The following is a 22610-nucleotide window of genomic DNA, read 5'->3' as shown; positions in this document are numbered from 1 at the left end:
GACAACTGAAGTTCAAAGAGGTTGAATAACTTGTCTAAAATCACTCAGTTGGTAACGAGCAAAGCTGGGATTCAAATTCAGATTTGTCTAATTTCAAAGGATAAGCCTTTCTCACAGCCCCTCATAGAACACTGAATTTAGACCTTTCGATCATAATTACTCATAATTACCTTGAAAGTAGTTTTTTGGCTAAGAAATGTGCCATCTAAAAGGATCTCCTAATCCACCATCATTAGGATATGTGACAGTTTTTTGTCTATTGTCTTGACACCATTAAGAAACAGGAGCTAATAGACCATAATAGAAACTCCTGTCAAATGTCCCTGGGCACATGTACACGTTCCCTGAAGGTTTTCATACTGTCTTCTGTGCCATTTCTTCTAGAGTCCCCAGAAACTAGTCTGTCAGCTGCACTTGGTAGCTGATATCACCACTTCTCACCATTCTCTTTTCAGGTTTCTGTTCCACTGAAGAATCTCTGCAGCCTGTTCACTTCATGATTCACTCTCTCATGCCTGTTTCTTGAATAGACCTTCACTTCCTACCTCTCAAATTCCCCAAACTCATATCTTAAACAAATAGAAAATTCTCCTTAGAAAACAATTATCTAAGCATTCTCATTAATAAGTGCAGGGAATTGGAATGAAATATGAGATAAAAATTATAAAAAACATAATCTGTGTTTACCCCAGTGACCCATAAATTATGGTGTTTTCTTAAGTCTTTGGATTCAACTTTAGGATTTTTGTCAAGCAACTTGATTTAGTTTTCTAGCCCTTTTGTAATCTGGTCACAACCTACCTTTCTATCCTTCCCTGTTGCCTATGTTTATCCCTGCATGTCAGTGAAATCAAGTAATATTTATTGTTGGGATATATCACAAAAACCTGCCTGTACACTTCTCTCTGCCCAGAACACATGCACTTCTCCATTTCTCAAATTCTATTTGACTATTGAGGTCTATTTGAAAACCAGTTCTTCCATAAAACATTTCTTTTGGTAGCAAGAAGTGTTTATAGTCAAGTATCTCTAGTTGTTCTAGACTAGAGGTGGAAATCAGGATAATTAGAAGTTGAGAAATCAGGTTGTTCCCTGTTTCTCCCTCTAAGTATGGAAAAGTCATGTCTTTCAGCCCTATTTCCTCATTTCTCAACTATCCCACTCAGGAAAAAATGAGTTTGCTCCCTTCTTTTGGACCCCAGCAACTCTAGTCCTCCTTGTTGTCACCTATACTTTGGCTGCATTATAATTCTTTGTTTTCTTCTATTTATTTCTGTAGTAGATCAGAAACTTGGTGGAGGGATCCCTGGGTGGCACAGCGGTTTGGCGCCTGCCTTTGGCCCAGGGCGCGATCCTGGAGACCCGGGATCGAATCCCACGTCGGGCTCCCTGCATGGAGCCTGCTTCTCCCTCTGCCTGTGTCTCTGCCTTGTCTCTGCCTCTCTCTGTATGACTATCATAAATAAATAATAATAATAAAAAAAAAAGAAACTTGGTGGAGAGTACCTTTGGCTGGCTGTTAACTGATGTGCATCTAGCACCCTGCATAAATTTGGTATATGGTTGCTGCCTATTAATACCTGTTGAATGCCTATTTGTTTATTCTTATAGTCCCTAAAGGGCCTATTTAAAACATCGGGGCTGAGGACTCAATGAAATCATTGAGTTGACAGCCTTGCCCCTTTATTTTCTGCCTCCTTCTTTGGATTGGTATTCCTGAGAACTTGGGATTTGTTTTTTATTCATCTCCCATATTCACAGAAGCAGCTGCATTCTAGTATCCTTGTCAGAAAGTACAATGGGAGGTAAAAGTGAACATCTGTATTCTTAAAAGGATCTTTTTGAGTGAGCAAAGGACTCTAATAAGATTATCGTCTCAAAAAGAATATCTCATAATAAAATAATTTGGGATCCAGTTTTGGACATTCTTGGGGAAAGCAGAGTTCCTTTATTGACCCAGAAAATTCATTTGTTTGGAATATTGTAGTGTAGAGAGAAAAGAAGAAGATGAACTATTTTCAGTCCTTGTCTTTAAAGATTCAGACTGAAATATTTATGGAAGAAATGTTTATGGTATCAGGGAATTGCATCAAAATAATGCAGGCGTGGTTTTAGTGGGTGAGAGAATAGATTGGCCACAGGTTGGTAATAGCTAATAGCTGCAGAATGGGTACACAAAGGTGACTTATTCTATTCTGTTACTTTTGTATTTAAAAATTCTTCCAGTAACGACTTCGAATTTTTAGCTACATAGCATTGGCTTTGGAATCAGGCAGGCCTGGATTTAAGACTGGCTCTGTTACTCATTAGCCTTGTGAACCAGGACAAGCCTAATCTCTCTGAATTTGCCTGTGACCCCCCCCCCATGAAAGAGAGATACTACTTTTCAGAGTTCTTTTGATGTTTCAAATACATACATACATATGTTACATGTGTGCATACACATATCTGCAATGGCTGGGTTCTAGCCTAACCAGTCCATGAAAAACCAAGTCGGTTGTATTTAGAGAAAAGACAAGTCTTAATTCTGTTTGTCTACTTGCTGCTTAATAGTAAGGCCTTTCTCCTCCATGCGGTCCCTTCTCAACATGTTCAAGAATCTCTAGGGGCATATACCAATATCTCCTAATGTCCTTCAGGTTCCCACCAACTAGGGGGTCCAGGGAAGGTCATGTGACCTCCTGAGAGATTGTGGGGAAAGGAAGCTAGTTTCACCACTCAAATCTCTGCAGTCCTCTTTGTTTGTTATCCCTACCATCCACAGGCCCTCCATGCTGACCTCCTTGAAGCTCTGTGTCTGATGACTCAGTGATGTCTCCCTGGTTGGTGGAGAGATGACTCTCCCTTTTTGTCTCAGTACTTCAGAGTGAGGTCCTACTGCAGTGTTAGGTGGACTGCTTGTGATGGGATTGTAAAATTACCCTCTCAGCTTCAAGGCACATAGACAATCCAGTGGGCTGGGAGTAATAATGGTCAGTAGTTGCCTCCCACTACCTCAAGTACTGTGGCTTCCTTCAGTAGCTAGGCCTAGCAGTCCATTTAGCCTGACTTCCTCACCTCTTCTGCACTCTTGGCAGTTTCTCTCCAGGACCAAACTGTCTCTCCTTATAGTCTGTCTTCTTTTCCTTAGGCACTGCTCCAACCATGGAGTCTGAACAGCAGCCCAAATGCCAAACTGGACATGTGCTTAGATAGCTGGGCATGTCCCCAGTTACTCCAAGAATTAAGGAGCTTCATGAAAATTCTGACTATGAAAATGATTATTCTAACTACTTCAGTCTCAGATCTGACCCCACCAAGACACTTTAGAATGTATGCAAAGTACCTGGTTCCTAGTAAACTCAGAAAATAGCAGCTGTAACTATTACCCAGAATCAGAATGATCAGCAGTATAAAGCTCAGAATATACCTTGTCATGAGCATTATGTAGTGTGTAGACTTGTCAAATCACTATCTTGTACACCTGAAACTAATGTAACATTGTGTGTCAACTACACATCAATTAAAAAAAAAAAGGCACCTGGGTAGTTCAGTCAGTTGGGCATCTGACTCTTGATCTCAGCTCAGGTCTTGGTCTCAGGATGGTGAGTTCAAGCCCCTTGTTGGGCTCCACACTGAGCATGGTGCCTACTTAAAAAGAAAAAAAGCAGCAGCAGAAGATACCTTGTTACAGTCAGGATATGAAGATGAATTTCTCTGTTTTTACTTTGGCTATTCAAAAAAAATGTCTTGCTATCCCTTTGAGGTGTTCTTCATGTTATTACATGTTTTTGTCTGAGAAGTGCTATCACTAGGAGGAGGTGAATTATGAGACAAAGAACAGAATCAGTTTTGAAATATCTCAGAAGATTTTCTGGCCATTGTCTGTTCTGTTCTCTCGGGCTGTGTGTGCTGCAGCATTAATAACCTTGGAGAATAAATAACATTGCCAGTTGCAAAATTGGGACATGTAGAAGTTGACTGATAACTGTACTATAAATGAACCTCAGAGTGGTGGGTGTGTCCTGTAGATCTGAGGGTGTGGTGTCTTTTTAGTTACAAACTTATGAGGAAATTCAGTTTTGTTTAGGTTACAGTAAGTTGTGATTTTTTGGCATTCAATTTTATATTCTTTCTCTTTTTAGAACATTGAAACACGTTGAGTCAAGGGCATTATTTTTAAGTTAGAATGAAATTGGTCTATATAGACTTTTCTGCAGCTTTTTTTTCAGAAAATCCTTGAGTCACACCAATCCTCTAAAATAGATCTAATAGCAAAAATTACATTGGTAACGTGAATGTAGCTTACTGGAAGGTTTCTGATCATAAAATGTATAGATAAACATTCATCTAAAAAAGAAAAAGATAAAGTAACCCTGGATAATTATCTATGCCTATTAATTACCCCCATTAATATCTTAAAAGCTATTTCTTATTATTCTTCATATTTTTCTACTTAAATATTGAAAAATACTGGTGTGTGTGTGTGTGTGTTTGTGTGTGTGTGTGTGGTGTGTGTGCGCATGTGTGCATGGGCATGTGCATGTGTGGCCTGTGTTTGCTGACCCAGCCCACGGGAGAATATGTCTCACTTTTTTCCATGAGTACCTTGCCTACCCCACCCTACAGTAGATGCTTATTGTCAAAAGCAAATGGGCTGGACCACAGATTTTCATGTAAATGTTATTCAGGTTGATATTTGAATGGCTCAGACAGGAAGAACCCTTTTCCTGCCCTGTGCTATCGACATGTGTTAGTCCCATTGACTTGAACCAATCTTCTTCATGTAAGTAGGTCTGTCATCTGAACTCTCTTTTTCTTGCTTTTAGTCAATTTCTTAACTTTCCTTGGTTTTTAAAATATATCCAGCAGGTTATCTTTTTCATGACCTGCCCAGGTCTTAATGGTTGTTATGTGGGGGTTAGGCTTTCCTGTGGGTCTGGGATACTGGTTTGAATAGCGGTGACTTTTGATGCTGGAAAAAAAGAGCGCATTTGTGGAAAATTTTTGATGAGTTATCTCCCACCCCCACGCCATATGCACGGACACCCTGAAGAGTTATATTTCCAATTTCATTAATTATAGTTCTAAATTTGTTTTTTTTTTCTAAATTTGAAAAAAGAAAACTTCTTTTGTCTAGTTATATTTGTAAGAAGGGGGAAAATGCTGTTAGATCAAATGTGAAAACCTAGGATTGACATATGTTGTATATTGGGGTGTCTTCTGATAGTGAGATTTATAAAGACTAATGAATTGGAATATCCAATTGCTTACCTTGCAACTGTTCCAGAACAATATAGTAATGTGTGACTAGTAAATATATGACATTTCTCCAAAATTACAGAATTATTACTTACTTAATCCATAAATATTTTATATTTATCAAAAAGCTTCTCATTAAAATATTTCACATATAAAGTACTAAATAGAAGGGCTTACAGAGAGCATTATAGTAAATGAGACTTCATTTTTAATATAATGGAGGTAAACTGTATTTCTGATGTATTTATTATTTTTACTTTGTTTTTTTTAAGTTTGTAGAAATAATGTGTTTCCTTTCCCCCCATATTAGAAGCCAGTTTAATTAAACAGAAAATGACTGCATTCTCTTTTATACCTCTTAAGTTCAGATCTGTAACCCTCATAGGTGAAAGAAGTATTTTTCTGACGAAATTAGCTTTTTAGTGCAATATAATTATTATATATGTATTAATGATAGTACAGTAGTAAGTCATTTCAAGACATATATAATCAAATTTTTATATGTTATGGGGTGTTAAGTGGGCCTGATTGTTAAATTCTTATTAAGGAATAAATCCTTATTGACTTTTATGAAGTATAATACTTGATGCAACTGAAGGATATTAATATTTTCTGATTTTTATAGCTTCATTTCTTTTTTTTTTTTAAGAGAGTTTATTTATTTACTCATGAGAGAGACATAGGCAGAGGGAAAAGCAGGCTCCCTCTGGGGAACCTGAGGCAGAACTCCATCCTAAGACCCTGAGATCATGCCCTGAGCCAAAGGCAGGTGCTCAACCACTGAGCCACCCAGGCATCCCTATAGCCTTATTTATTACCTATGTATTGGAATATAGTTAAATAAGACTATATTAATTATAATGCAATCTATTAAATATTTTAATGATAAGGCTATCATCATTTACCTGTAGCTTCTAAAGTACAGTTCTCTTCAAAATGTAATTCAAATATTACCCCACTCTGTTTTGTGCATACTACTTTCCTATGTGGAATGCTGCCTATAATTTATGATATATTTGTCTTCCTGACTGGGCCACAAACTCCTCTGGGACAAGGACTGTACTTCTGTGAGTCTCCAGCCTCTGTCACTGCGCCTGGGACAAAGTGGGCCTTTGATGAAAGTTGTTGAATTAAATCAGGCTGATGTCATGAGGGGCTTCAAGCACACAGGGTCTGACTCAAAGATATTTAAAGCAGAGAGAAAAAGAAATAGAATAGAGATGGTCTAACATTGATATGTAGGAAGATTAGGTATAAATTCTTGCTTTGCAAGTTTGTGGATTTTTCTAAACATTAGAGTTGAACATTTTAAATGCTTATGTGTAAATCATCTACTAGTGTAAGACAATAATTGGGAAGTCTCACCAACAGCCTGGGTTAGGGTATCTCAGAGACAGTTCTGTTTATGGTGGAGAGGACACTGTAGTTAGTTGAACTGACGTGACACCACTATTCCGAATATTCCGGGAAATTACTTTATTCACTGCCTTTACTTTCTTTACCTGAAATAAGCAAATATTTTCTTGCCAAAAGCCACTTCCAATGGTTGTTGGGAGAATTAAATAAAATGATTTATAAAAGGGCTTCTGTACATTTTAAATTCTGTCCTTATATTGCATAACTACATATTCTGCAAACTCTTACTAAACCTATATTTTTTGTGATGATAGTCAATATTTTCTGGGGTAGATTCTAAATACTGTGTGTGATACACAGCATCCTTCCATTAAAACCTGTTGCTGGTTTGTGACTGTTAATACGTTCTCTGCTTGATTATAGAATATTGAATGTCTTCATCTTTTCATTGCTTGTGTAGATTTTTGATATGTTGAAATGGTTTCAGTTTTCAATATTAAATTCCTACATAAACCAAATAATAATGAAAATATACTTATTAGAAACATATTATTAAAGGGTAAACCATGTTCCCACTATATTATTTGAGAGTAAGGAACTAATCAGTCCTAATGTCCTAAAGTTCCCCCTAAATTAGGAACTTCTAATCAAGATTAAGAAGTTCAAATAAGACTTTCAAACACTTGCCCTGGCAGGCTAGGACCACAATTCTGTTAAGCTCCTTTTGAGCACCAAGTAATTGGTGCTGACGTTGAGATAATCCCTCAGATCTTTGAGAATGGGATTAAGTTTAAAAGGTATTATTTGTCTAGCTAGAAGATTGAAAACCATTTTTAAATCACCAGGTCAAAAGTTTTAGGTTGAATAATATTTCCATAAATAGAAATGTTGTGTTATGCCCACATAAAATGTTCTGTTTAAAGACAACCTGACTTAAGTTCATGAAATAAACTCTATCTGCCCTTTAAGTTTAGAATTTGTTTTGCCTGAGAATCTATCAGGTATTCTTTAAATATTGGACTTGTAAATATATTTAAAATTGGATTTTATTTTGCAAGTACAGCTTTGAGAAAGTATGTATATCAATCTGCCCTATCCCATCCATTCCCATATCCTCTTTAAAAGAGCAAAGGTAAATATAGATTCATTTAAAACTGTATGAAAATGTTTGCTTAAAACAACCTCTCTGGAATGGAAAATGTCAAATTGTTGAACTTGTTTTTCCTCTTTTTTCCCCCCCTTAGGATAATGGTGTTGAATGCTTGTATTCTGAGAGTGTGCCACAGTCCAGGTTTGCTTGTTTGTCTGTAAATGTGAATTTGAATGCATATTTGGTTAATTTTTAAGGAATTCTTTGGACCTGACACTCTAAAATATTTCCTCCACTCTTTTGATAGAGAATGTTCTACACTGTCATCTCCTGGACATGCTTCATCCACAGAGAGTGCTGTGACTTCAAGTGGTGAGTGACTTGGAAAAGATATAAAAATAGAGTATTATTATTATAACTACAAGTTTGGTTTCTGTGAACTGTTGAGGTAAGTGCAAATGAAAAGAACATAGGCAAATAATTTTTTGCATAGTGTTCATGCTGTTAGTTTCTTCCTGCTGATAGATTCTGGGTCAGAAATTTTGAATATGGCTTCTGGTGACCTTGACTGTAAATCACTCTGTGAGAAAGAGGAAGATACAAGATCAGCTTCTGCTATGATAGAGATCACAGGTAAGCTATTGAAGTATTCAAATATAGTTTCCATTCCAAAGCAGCAAGCAAACCTGTAAGCTACTGGAGCAACTATCCTCATAGTTAAGTAATATTATTTTATTTTAAAAATTGAAGATATACTCCGGGGAAAAGAAGTCCAAGAGGTAATTGTAGTCTTCATATACTATAATGTTGCCATTTTCCCCCAGTTCTATAGATAGAACAAAAATTATAAATATTTTGATAGGACTTAAGTATTTCCTCATGGCAAAGATTGACTGGATACAACTAGGTCTTAACTGTGGCACAGATGTAGAATCACCTGCTTAGGAAATTCTCAGAATCTTGGGGTGCCTCAGTTGTTTAAGTGTCTGACTCCTGATTTTGCTCAGGTGGTGATCTCAGGGTCATAAAATCAAGCCCGGCACTGGGCTCCACCCTGAGCATTGAGCCTGTTTAAAATTCTCTCTCTCTTCTCTCCCTCTCCCTTGCCTTTCTGCCACTCTACACTCACATCCGTGTGCACGCTTTCTCTTAAAAAAAAAAAAAATTCTCAGAATCCTAATTAGAATCTGGCTGAAAGGTTGGGCAAATTTGTGATAGTCCACTAAGGAGGCGAAAGAATTAACTAGATAATACGTTGCATCCTTTTTTTAACTACTTCAGTCTGAAAACAAAGTAGTTATTCTCAACCATTCACATTGAGACATCACTACAGTTGACACTTATGGGAAGCACATAGGCTCCCATTCCCACCCCCACCCCCCCAAAAAATAATCCTATTCTTTGATCTTGACAGTTCAGTTGAGATATAGATGCTAAACTAAAGGGAGTTGTAAAATTGTAGAAATGGAATCCATTCTTTATGAATGGAAGAGTATCTTCATATTTCAGCTTAAGCTGAAAAAGAAATTTTAATTAGAACTACACCAAGATACCATTTTTAACCAGCCATGTAGACAAAGATGCAAAATTTTGATTACACTCTATTGGATAGATTATAGAGGAAAAAGTAAATCTCATACATTTTTGTAGGGAATGTAAATTATTGGAATTAATAGGAAGGGGAATTTGCTAATATCTACCAAAATGTTAAATGTACATATCCTGTGATAAAACAATCTGTTTTCTGGAATTTATCCTATAGATCTAAATACTCAAATGACTTGTAGAAGTTTCTATATTTCAGTTTTGTCTATAAGAACAAATTCTGGAGATAAAGTTAATTATCAAAAGAAACCTAGTTGTATATATTGGCATCTCCATGTAATAGAATGCTAACATCCATCCATAAAATGTATATAAGGAAACTTTCTTAGAAAGATATCGAAGAGTGATGCCTGGATGGTTCAGCGGTGAGGTGTCTGCCTTTGGCTCAGGGTGTGATCCCAGATTCCCCAGGATTGAGTCCCACATTGGGCTCCTTGCATGGAGCCTGCTTCTGCTCCCTCTGCCTGTGTCTCTGCCTCTCTTTCTGTATCTCACATGAATAAATAAATAAAATCTTTTACAAAAAAGATATCAAAGAATTACTGTCTCTTAAAAACAAAAAAACACCAAGGGGCACCTAGGTGGCTTAGTCAGTTAAGTGTCTGCCTTCAGCTCAGGTCATGATCCCAAGGTCCTGGGCTCCCCGCTCACTAGGGAATCTGCTTCTCCCTCTTCTTCTGCCTCTTTCCTGGCTTGTTCTCTCTTATTCTCTCTTTCTCTCTCAAATAAATAAATACAATCTTTTTAAAAAACCCAAATATAGAACATGTATTGCATGTAAAATTTTGTGGGAAATAAAAAGGATAGAAAGAAGTTTTAAGTATGCATAAAGTGGGATCCCTGGGTGGCGCAGCGGTTTGGCGCCTGCCTTTGGCCCAGGGCGCGATCCTGGAGACGGGGGATGGAATCCCACGTCGGGCTCCCGGTGCATGGAGCCTGCTTCTCCCTCTGCCTGTGTCTCTGCTTCTCTCTCTCTCTCTTTGTGTGACTATCATAAATAAATAAATAAAAATTAAAAAAAATAAGTATGCATAAAGTATCTCTGAAAGGCTAACCAAAAATTAAGTAACATCGTCTATGGAGAGGGGAAGTAGGTTTCTTGTAGGCATGCATGGGAGGGAAAATTCTTATCGTAAAATGTCTTACACTTTAAAATTTATGGACCTTATGAATCTATTATCTGTCTTAAAAGTTAATGAAAAATTAAAATAAAATATTCATCAGGAAAAGACACTTTATTTCTGAAGGAAATGGTTACTGTTTTGTTCTTATTTCCATATAAATTTTAAAAGTATAATACATTCTTTATTTTGTTTTCCTAAAAAGAAACAAAACCTATTTATAGTTGCTGACCTTTGTGCTTGCACTGAACTAAATTCAAGACAATGGATCATGTAAAGAGGAAAATCATTATCAAGTACATTACAGTACAAATACACAAAAATAAAGGGAAATTACAAAGAGGAATGGCATAAATTAAAAGTGCTTTGTTTCTTAGTTTGATGACTTTTTTTAGAAAGATACCATGTTTTAGAAGGATATCACACTTGGTTATCAGTCTTACATCTGTAATTTAAAAAAAAAAAAAACCTGTTTGTCAAGCTGATTGTTCATCCTTCCTTCATTCAGTTTCTATAAGTATACTAGTAATATGTTTGATTTTTTTAAAAGCAGTAACAGCCTTTAAAAAGATTTTTTAAATAATTACTTGAAGGCCATTTACATGGTTATTCATTTCTATTAAAAAATCTTATATGGCTAGCTTCCTTGGGAACCTTAACTGTTCTAATCCTATTTTTAATCAGTGGACACATTTAAAGTTTTTTAATATATAATTTGTCTCACATGTTAAGGTCTTTGCCACTTACTAGTCTGCTCATATTGCACCCTTACTATTTCTTCCTCTTTTACTTGTTACTGTTCAGGCAACTATTTAGTGTGTTCCCATTTTCTCATAGGCAAAAGTCCAGTTCCTGAGAATATTGCATTCCAAGGCTCTGTGAGTGAGGACAAAACCATGTTAAATCTGGTAAGGAAATATGCATATTTTGACAGTAAGAGTAATGATATATTACAATGGTAGAACTGACCCTTTAAGTTTGCAAAATACTCTTAAAAGCACTATCTCAAAATGTCAAAATATTATGAAGTTAATAGAATTTAATAGTCCCAGTGTTTTATAGATGAGAAAGTTGGTGCCAAAGAGTCCTTGTGACTTGTCCAAGGTCACACAATAGAGTCAAAGCTAAAACCTCCTGACTCACATTGTTCTTTCTTTTTCTTTTCTTTTTTTAAAAATATTTTATTTATTTATCTATGAGAGACACAGAGAGAGAGACAGAGACACAGGCAGAGGGAGAAGCAGTCTCTCTGTGGGGAGCCTGATATGGGACTCGGTCCCAGGACCCCAGGATCACAACCTGAGCCGAAGGCAGATGCTCAACCACTAAGCCACCCAGATGTCCCTCCACGTTGTTTTTTCATTTATCCCTTCATTCATTTATTTATCAAAGTTCTACTGGAAATATCTATCAATAGAGGACTTCTAAGTAAATAAATGCATTAATAAATAAGATTAAATAAGACAGTAATATTTACCTTAAAGATATGTTCTAATTAAGAGAACATGTTATAATTAAAGAAAGAAACATACAATTACTCAGTAATATATAGCTACTCAGTGTGGTTAATGATATAAAAGAAAAATGTTTAGGATAAGAGGCCAGGTGTCATAAAGGAAGTACTTTGTGAATGGTATCAAATGCTATCCAGGCACCTGGAAAACAGCTATAAAACATTATTTAAATGTTTATAGGGGCACCTGGGTGGCTCAGTGGTTGAGCATCTGCCTTCAGCTCAGGTCGTGATCCCAGGATAGAGTCCCACATCAGGCTTCCCCACAGGGAGCCTACTTCTCCCTCTACCTATGTCTCTGCCTTTCTCTCTGTGTCTCTCATGAGTAAATAAATAAAATCTTTTAAAAAAATGTTTATAGGGATCCCTGGGTGGCGCAGCGGTTTGACGCCTGCCTTTGGCCCAGGGCGCGATCCTGGAGACCCGGGATCGAATCCCACATCGGGCTCCCGGTGCATGGAGCCTGCTTCTCCCTCTGCCTATGTCTCTGCCTCTCTCTCTCTCTGTGTGTGTGTGACTATCATAAATAAATAAAAAATTTAAAAAAAATAAATAAAAAAAAATAAAAAAATGTTTATAGAAAAAGTTAAGTTCCTTTCCTTAAAGAGAAGGTTCATTGTCACTAATATGAATTTATAATTATTGAGGAGTAACTTGTAGACTATGGATCCAATTCCATAGCCTACAAGTTTCTTCAAGGGTCTTATTTCTGTATTAATATCTCTTTCTATTATATGTATAGAGGTGTGTGTGTGTGTGTGTGTGTGTGTGTGTATTGTTGTTTTCCCCTCAGTATATAAACATTGCTTTAATTAGACCCATATGGTTTGAAGAAACAGAGACTCATGAAAGCTAACTCAAGTTAATAGATGGTTGTGGCATAGATACATTTGTGGCAATAGGGTAGATAAAAATGTTATAATATTGTAGTCTGAAGGGAGTGAATGATTGGGTATGTGATTTGGGATCATCCTTTATAGTGTAAAGTATATATAGAGTATAATGTTGACTATCTAGCATGCCAGAAGTGGTTACCCCTTCTAAAAAAATAGAGAAATATTTGAGTCCTCTAATCTTTCATGGTAGTCTTCTGAGAAAAAGAATTTCTTCTCATCATAAAACAAGATAGAAATAAACTTTAAAATAATGGATTAGAAAATAGAGAAATGCAGATGGAGTACTGGTTAGGATGCTATTGTAACAATTTGGACAAGAGATGAAGATAGTAGGAATTTAGTGTGGATGGAGAAGAAAAGAGTAACTTGGGAGAGATTTAAGGGACAGAATTTATAGAACATGGTGACCAATTACCAGGGTAGGGGCTGGGGATGCATGGGAAAATATAAATACTTAGGCTTATGGCTTATCCTACAGACTGAATAGAATATCACGAGAATAGGGAGGAAGTAAGAAGAGTAGAATTTGGGGGGTGGGTGGGTAAAAGAAGATTAGTTTAAGTCAAATTTCAGTTTGATGTGAGACCCCAGTATTCTGAAAGATTATATAGATAGCTATATACCTATATTCATAAACTCATTCCTAGGACTTTTAGGAGCAGACACACATTTTTGAGTTACCAGCGAATAAAAACAAGTACGTGGGTGCAAAGGACTCTGGCAGGCAGGAAGAGAGTACTAACAATAATGGACTCTAGATGATTCCATCATCTGACAAAAGAAGGCAATGGTAGAGGAAATTCAGAAGGAGCTACTGTAGCAATAGGAGGACATCAGGAAATGAAAATCAAGGAAAGAAAAATCTTCAAGGAGAAGAGGATTATAGATTATTTTAGATGCTACAGTGAAGTCAAGTAAGATAAAGAGTGAATATTTTCCATCGAATTTGTGATAGAGAGTTCCCTGATAACTGGGGAGGGAGGTTTTCTTGGAGTGTTGCCTATAGGGATACATAAGAGCTAAAAAACTGGAAATAGCAACCCATGGACAATTCTTCCCAGAAGAAGCATGATCATAAAGGATAGGATTGGAAGAAGATGGTGTATCTGGAAGAGGTCAGGGTGTTGAGGGAGGATTCAGAAAACTTAAGAATATTTGGGTGTTGATAAGAATGATCCAATGCTTTACCTCTATTATTGCATTTGTTATTTTTTATCAAAATCTTAGCTTCAATTTTCTAAAAGTTACATGACATGTTATCACTGGCTCTATCAAGGAATTTTGTCTTAGACTTTTTTTCATGGAAAGCTTCTAAGAATGTTGAATAATTATCACCATAAAAATGATTTTATACCTATAGCTTTCTCATTAGCTTTCCCCAGGTAGTATAATACAACCCTCGTGTGGTCTTTCTCAAAGTATCGATGTATCTGTAGGATATATGGTCAGTGACCTTTAAATATATTTATATGGAGTAAAAGCCTAACATAATACAGTCCTAGCTGCAGTTTTTGCTACAAGTTCTCCAAGAGTCCATCTAGAAGGCTATGTGTGATAGTCCTAGATGATGCCTACTTCTTTATCCATCTAATCCTACCATTTTATGAAGCGCCAGCATGTTTCTTGTCTGTAGAGACTTCTTATGCTTCTCTAGCCATGATGTCTCTCCTCTCCCTTTGTAGAGCACTTACTTATTCACATCTCATTTATTTGGCAATCAATGCTAGTTTGCCTCATGGTAACCTGTGTCACATTTGCAGCTGTTCATGTGCTTCTGTCTTTTGTACCTCAACTAGATTAGAAACCCCCTTAGAGCCAGTCCTGTTTTCTTCTTAACCCCTAGCTTAGATCTTTGAATACCACAATGTTTTTGATAGAGTAGGTTTAGGAGAGGACAGGAAGTTGGGAAATGATTGGTTATGAAGGATTTCCATTCTATTTACAGCAAAAAAAAAAAATCTCTTTATGATTTTAGGAAGCCAAAGAGGAACCAGGAACAATAGATGAGCATAGAAAAGAATGTGCTGCAGGAGGTAAGGAATGTTCTCTCCCAACCCCCATGCAAAATTTATTCCTGCTAATATTTTTATGGGTGAAATCTTTCTGAGTAAAAATATGGTGTCTATAATTTTTCATCTCTAGGTAAAATCCAGCCAATAAAATTGATTTCTTGATTCAATTTGTGTCACTTATGAAAAGCCACATTTATCTTGCATTAACTATTAAGCCCCAAAGGACTTGTAATAACTACTACACTATTGTGATCAAAGAACCATGCCAATATTGGTAGTCAATTCTAAGCTCTGCTTTGAGATCTTTTCTATTATCCCATCCCAAAGTAAATAAGACAGTATTTAAAGAATATGTGCTAATATGCTTCCCTCCCAATTTCACCTCCATTAGGATGGAATAATGGATAGAGTTGAGGCCTTGAGGTCACACAGACTATTGGGTTACTCTCTGACTAGCTATGACTTCAGAAGGTTATTAAACCTGAGTGTCAACTTCATCTGCAAAATGGAAATGATGAGTCAAAAAATGAACCTTTACAAGAATATGTCATATGCTAAGTTCTAGACTAAATTCCTTAAATATATAGTTTCATTTAGTTCACCCAAATATCTATGTGGGATAGGTAAGTTGCAGCTCAATTTCCTAGCCTGTACAGTACCTACCACAGGTTTGCTCTGAGGATTGAATAAATTAGGCAAAAAGCAGTTAGAAAAATGTTCTCTAAAAGTTCTCTAAAAGCTACTATAGAAGAATAGTATCATCCTTATTTTGTAGATGGTTTGATGACGTTTTGACTTCTTCCCGGTCACAAAGCTATAAGGATCAAAGATGAGACTTAAACCAGGTTTTTTTCAAATCTAACACTCTTAATAAACTAATATATTGTCTTGTTTATGAAGTTACCACGAAGAGTATCATTAATATGTGTAAAGAGCCCTGTTTTGGGGCTGGCATATAGTAAACTTGTGACAAGTGGTTGATACAATGCTTATTGTTGCTGTTGTTGTTATTATTATTATTATTATACTATACTCCTCCTCCTCTTACTACTACTACCACTACTACAATGTCTGCTGCCGCTGCTGCTCTTAACCATTGATCTGAAGGATTAGGGTACTAGGAAGGTATGCATTTAACCATGGAATCAAGTCAAATAAACATTCAAATACAAAGAGAATAATTGGACTGTTCCTGGAGTCTGAGATATCTTCAGGCTTCAGACTATTCACATACTGATGTGTGAGCCAATGATTTTTTTTCATTTAAATTCATTTTACCAACATATAGTATAACACACAGTGCTCATATCACATCGTGTGCCCTCCTTAATGCTGTTGCCAGGAGCCAATGATTTTAATGACATTGTGGTCCCAATAGCATAGCATAACATCATCTTATATTGAAGCAAATGCATTATTAACTGGCTATTATTTCAGATATTCTTCAGTAAAATGCCTTTGTGTAGTAGAGATTTGATTGAATGTGCCTTCAGCTGGGAACCTTTGTAACCTACTACTATTTTATTACCTTTTAATAGACACTGCTGTTTCCTCTGTTCCTGTAACCACTGTGAAATCAGTTAACTTTAGACAAAATGACAAGTAAGTTGTTCTTCACATGGCATGCTCACAGCTTTTGCTTTTCTATTGAATTGTGTTTGAATAAATTTTTTGTCTTATCCTACAGCACTTCTGCTAATGAGAAGGAGGTGGAGGTGAGTTTTTTCCCTTTAAGTTAAAAAAAAAAGTTTATCTGATTCCCTTGTCTATAATCACTTCATACTTTTACATAAGCTGTCATGCGTTTGGTGTCTGGCTGGCTTGTCAGTGATTAAGTGCAGGTAAAGCCAATGCATGCTAGCATTATGTTGCTGGGAGGGAAAAGAAACAGCTCAGCATAATCTGGTATTAAACTGAAATATTTCACTATGTCCAATTTTTTCCCTTCACCCTCACATTATTTTGACAACAGGCCGAATTTCTCAGATTATCTTTGGGATTTAAGTGTGACTGGTTCACCTTGGAGAAAAGAGTGAGGCTTGAAGAAAGATCACGAGACTTGGCCGAAGAAAATCTGAAAAAAGAAATAACTAACTGTTTAAAGCTGTTAGAGGTGAGAATCTTAACATTTGGGAACTACACATTTGAAGATCATACTGTTAATAATGTTTTCAAAGTTAGATACAAGTTTACTTTTATGACTAAACCAACACCAGGTACCAAGCCCTGCCTGACTCAAATGTAAATTAATAGGAAACAAAAATTCAGGATCAGGTTAAACTAAAAGATTTACTAATAAAACAAATGCCTTTTAAAGTTATTGTGAGTCACCTGCCTTCCCTCTAGACGTTTGCATAGGTTTCAGGCAGAAGAGTCATCATGCAGGAAACTGAGCAATTGGAGATAATATCTAATTCTAAGTTTCAAAGAAAAGAATCAAATTCTAGTTCCGTTTAATTAACTGAAAAAAGAGAATGGTTGATTTTAGTCTTGTCAGATGATGGGCAAGCCAAGCCCTCTCTAGGTACATAAGTAACAACTATGATTTTTCCATTTTGTGAAATCACCATAAATATAGAGATTGGCTGGAAAATTAAGAGGGTTATTTTTGGATAAAGAAAATAAAAACTGAGAAACCATGTTCATTTTTATTGTAATAAAAAACATGTAATATCAAAGTTACCATATTAACCATCTTAAGTGTAAGTTAGTTCACTAGTGTTAAGTATGTTCACATTGTTGTAAAACAGATCTCCAGAACTTTTCCATCTTGCATTCTGAAGCTCCATGCCCATTAAACAACTCCCCTGTTCCCCACCTCTCAGCTCTTGCTAACCAGTTTACTTTCTATTTCTATGAATTTGACTACTTCTGATACCTCATATAAATAAAATCATACAGTGTTTGTCTTCTTATAACTGGCTCATTTCACTTAGCATAATATTTTCAAGCTTCATCCATGTTGTAGCATGTGGCAGGATTCTGTTTTAAAGCTGAATAAAATATTTCATTGTAATATATCCTGCATTTCATTTATCCATTTATTTATCAGTGGATGTTTGGATTGCTTCCATCTCTTGGCTATTATGAGTGATTGCTGCTATGAACATGAGTGTGTGTCTCTTTGAGACCCTGCCTTTAATTCTTTTAGAAAGTTTTTTTAAGTTTCTGAAGAACTGTCACATTGTTTTGTGTGGCAATTGTACCATTTTACAATCCTACTAACAGTGCACCAGGGTGCCAATTTCTCCACATCTTGTCCAATATGTACATTTTTTCCTGCTTTTTTGATATTAGCGATACTAATGGGTATAAGGTAGTATCTCATTGTGGTTTGCTTTGCATTTCTCTGATGATTTGTATTGTTGAGCATCTTTTCATGTTTATCATCATGTATACCACCTCTGTATATCATCTCTGAAAAAATGTTTATTCAAGCCCTTTGCCAATTTTGTAATAAGATATTTACTTTATCTTTTCTGTTATTCCATAGGTTGCCTTTCCATTTTGTTGATTATGTTCTTTGATTCACAAAAGTGTTTAAGCTTGATATAGTGGTATTTGTCTATTTTTGGTTTTGTTGCCTGTGCTTTTGGTGTCATATCCAAGAAATTATTGCCAAATCTAATGTCATGAATATTTCCTCCTATGTTTTCTTCTGAAATTACATAGTTTGGATCTTACACTTAGATCTTTAATCCAGTTTGAGTTGATTTTTGAATGTAGTGTAAGAGAAGAGTCCACTTTCACTTTTTTGTATATGGATATTAGATATGGACATGGATATGGATATGGATATTGTTGGTTTGCAAGATCCTCGGGAGTTTCCCAGATGTAATCTGAAATTGGCCCTCATCCTCAGAAGGCAGGGAGAAACTGAAGAAAGAGGCAGGTCACTTCAGGTTGGTAGATGGCAGATTTAATAAGCAAAGGAATTTACATATGAGGCTTGTCTTGGTTGGCTGCAAGATGAGTAGATCTCTGTACCCACCCACCAAAACTATAAAGTTTATATAGAGGTCTTAACCGAGTTATGTATATCATCCAAGTCATCTCAACACCAACCACATCATTATCTCAAGGCTGTATTACAGCTTTGTAATAAGTTTTGAAATCAAGAAGTGTCAGTTCTCCAACTTTGTTCTTTTTCAAATTGTTTTAGCTATTTGGGGTCCTTTGAAACCCTATTGTGAATTTCAGGATGAATTTTTCTATTTATGAAACAAAAAATGCCACTGGGATTTTGATAGGGATTGCATTGAATCTGTAGATAGATTTGAGTAGAATGGACATCTTAAGAAAATCAAGTCTTCTAATCCATGAACACAGGGTGCCTTTCTTTCCTTTTCTGTCTTTAATTTCCTTCAGCACTGTTTATAGATTTTAGAATACAAGTCTTTCAGTTCCTTTGTTAGGATTATTCCTGAGTATTTTATTCTTTTTGATTGTACTATAAGTGGAATTGTTTTTTATTGTTGTTCATTTATTTACCCAGAAAATTTTTTTTCTTCCAAATTTTCATTTAAATTCTAGTTACTTAACATATGGTATAATGTTGGTTTCAGGAGTAGAATTTTGTGATTTATTACTAAGTGATATATTACACTTAGTGCTTTTATAGCAAGTGCCCTCTTTAATACCCATTACTCATTTAGCCCATCCCCCCACCTATCTCCAAAACCCTCAGTTTGTTCTCTATCATTAAGAGTCTTAAAAAAAAAAAAAAAAGATTCTTATGATTTGGGATGCTTGGGTGGCTCAGCGGTTGAGCCTTTGACTCAGGGCGTGATCTGGGGTCGCAGGATCGAGTCCCACATTGGGCTCCCCGCGTGGAGCCTGCTTCTCCCTCTACCTACGTCTCTGCCTCTCTCTCTCTCTCATGAATAAATTAAATCTTAAAATAAATAGCCTTATGATTTGCCTCCATGTCTTTCCTTTTCTCTTTTTTTCCCTTTTCACATGTTCATCTGTTTTGTTTCTTAATATCACGTATGTGTGAAATCATTTGATATTTGTCTTATCTGAATGGCGTATTTTGCTTACACTTTCTAGTTCTATTGATGTTGTTTAACTGGCAAGATTTCATCCTTTTTATGGCCAAATAATATTCTTTATACCACATCTTCTTTATCCATTTATCAATCATTGGACACTTGGGCTGCCTCCATAGTTTGGCTACTGTAAATAATGCTACAATAAACATAAGGGTGCATATATCCCTTTGAATTAGTGTTTCTGTATTTTTAGGGTAAATACCCAGTAGTGCAACTATTAGACTGTAAGGTAGTTCTATTTTTAATTATTTGAGTAACCTCCACACCATTTTGCACAGTGGCTGCATCACTAATAGTGCACAAAGTTTCCTTTTTCTCCACAACCTTGCCAACACTTGTTATTTTAGAAAGATTGGTTTTAATTCTTCTTCAGATGTTTGGTAGAATTCTCCAGGTGAACCATTCATATGATTCCATATGGTTTTGGACTTTTCTTTGTAGAGAAATTTTTGATATCTGCTTTCCTCTCCTTACTAGTTATTGGCCTATTCAAAATTTCTATTTCTTCATGATCCAGTTTTGATAAACCATATTTTATTTGGCTAAAAATTAACATATTTTCTTCCTTTCCCAACTGAATATGGTTACTTAACTCCAATAGGAAACTGTGTGTCTGACAGTGATCATTCTAGTTGGTTAGCAACTCTTCAGCTGCAACTCATATATATCTGTCTGTTTCAGAAGTGGCTGACACTTATTGAGCATCTAGAGCATGACAAATAATTTGCATCTACTATCATTCATGTCCAGTATTCCGGGAAAGAAATTCCTGTAATTGTCTCCATCTGGCAGATGAGGGAAGAACAAATCAGAAATGACTTAGTATTTTTAGATTTAGAATTCAACATAGAGTCAATGATGCTTTATAATTTTATTTATACAACTTTTCCTTTTTTAAAAAAGATGTAGTTATTTATTTGAGAGAAAGAGAAACCATGGGGACGGGGGAGGGGAGGACAGAGGAAGAGGGAGAAACAGTCTTAAGTAGACTCTGCTCTGAGTGTGGAGCCCAACATGGGGCTCAATCTCATGACCCTGAGATCATGATCTGAGCTAAAACCAAGAGTCGGACATTTAACTGACTGTGCCACACAGGTGCCCCTACTTTTCCTTTTTAAAATAATATACAAAATTTATAGTATTTTAGATTTGGGCAAGTCTTAGAAAATTGCTCATGGTCACATAGCTAATAAGCAGTGGCTTATTTGCTTCCGAAACTGCTGTCCCCTTAATTCTGTCTCCACCCTAGTGAGATGGATGGTTCTCCATTAGGACAGCCATCATCTTGGATCAAGGGCACCAATTTAAAAGAAATATTCAAAGGCAGTGAAGACATACCCATCTAGCTAGCTCAATAATGCTTTGCCATCAATGGAAGAGTGAGTAGTCAGAGCCATATCTAAATCTAGTATGTTTTCACTACTTTAATTAAAAGTTCAAACCATGCTCCTCATATAATACATTCGACTCATTCATAAGCATAATTTCTTTATCATTACCAATTAAGTATATCCCAATCTGTTAATTGTGGAAAGTGATGTAAACGTTCAAGAGGAAATGGCAAATTCAGGAAGGAAGGAAGAGATTGATACTAGATATAAAAGGTTTTGTGAACATCTGCATAGGTCTGCTTAATAGCCAACAAAGAAATTAATATTTCAATATCATTATTCATTATCGGTCTTTGCTGATCCTTTTCACTTTATACAAAAATAAATGAGATGTAATCTACATTAACAACATAGTCATTGTTAGAATCACTTGCTGAATACTTGTGTTGGATATATTTTAATACTTTGCTTTCTGTACAGTCTTTAACACCACTTTGTGAAGATGACAACCATGCCCAGGAAATTGTTAAGAAGCTGGAGAAGAGTATAACATTCCTTAGTCAGTGCACTGCACGAGTGGCCAGTAAGGCTGAGATGCTGGGAGCCATTAATCAGGTAATCTGTTTCCATTTCTTTAGCTAACTGAAATTACTAAAAAGATTTATTTTCCCTGAGATTATGGATTACATTTCTTTTTTTCTATGGATTACTAAGAAAAAGTTTTAAAAACGATTTCTGTGTTGTATAGGACAGTATGTGTTTAATATAGAGAAAATGGAATCTGTAAATAAAAATGTAAAAAAAAAAAAACCTCTCATAATTGCATTAGGCAGTGACAATCATCCAAATAATCTTTTCCACACATCAGTTTCATACTTTCTCCTTTCTCTTTAAATCATCATCATGTCCTTTCCCATCTTCTCTGTCAAATAATGACTGCTTCCTGCCTCAGTGAGAACATTGATCATTCAGAGGGGAACTGCCACAAATTCCAAACCTAGTAACATCTGAACCCTCATGCTTTTTCCTTCTTCCTTGTACAAATTATAAGTTGTCTCTAATCCTATCTAAGGCTAACCATCTCACCTATATGCCAGAATCCATTCCTCCTAATTTACTCAGAATCTTGGGCTCATATTCTCCTTACTTTCCTCCATCTTCAATTTTCCCCATTACATTGAACCATTCCCATGAGTACACAAATATGTTGTTTTTGAGATTGGAAAAATAACATAAACACAAGCAAAATCATCTTTGACCCTTTCTCTTCTACCACCCTTTTTCTCTGCTCCCATTTATAGCAAATTTCCTCAGCATAATTATACTCACTGTCTCCAATTTCTCTCCTCCCATTCACTCTGAAATCTACTCTAATTGGCCTTAACATACTC

The 22610-nt window shown here is 36.0% G+C and overlaps 1 protein-coding gene across 1 annotated transcript in view; it reads left to right on the top strand.

Annotated features, from left to right (window-relative positions):
* The window catches only part of IRAG2 (inositol 1,4,5-triphosphate receptor associated 2), a 122726-nt gene that overhangs the window by 84668 nt on the left and 15448 nt on the right, over nucleotides 1-22610 (top strand). The window contains 9 exon segments of the mRNA XM_025995533.2: nucleotides 7842-7888; nucleotides 7995-8059; nucleotides 8213-8320; nucleotides 11251-11321; nucleotides 14798-14855; nucleotides 16373-16436; nucleotides 16522-16549; nucleotides 16807-16947; nucleotides 21700-21834. Coding sequence (XP_025851318.2) covers nucleotides 7842-7888; nucleotides 7995-8059; nucleotides 8213-8320; nucleotides 11251-11321; nucleotides 14798-14855; nucleotides 16373-16436; nucleotides 16522-16549; nucleotides 16807-16947; nucleotides 21700-21834 — 717 coding nt within the window.

The sequence above is a fragment of the Vulpes vulpes genome, chromosome 8, assembly GCF_048418805.1.
Source record: "Vulpes vulpes isolate BD-2025 chromosome 8, VulVul3, whole genome shotgun sequence".
In the NCBI taxonomy this organism is placed as follows: domain Eukaryota; kingdom Metazoa; phylum Chordata; class Mammalia; order Carnivora; family Canidae; genus Vulpes; species Vulpes vulpes.
This window is presented reverse-complemented; position numbering and strand designations above follow the sequence as displayed.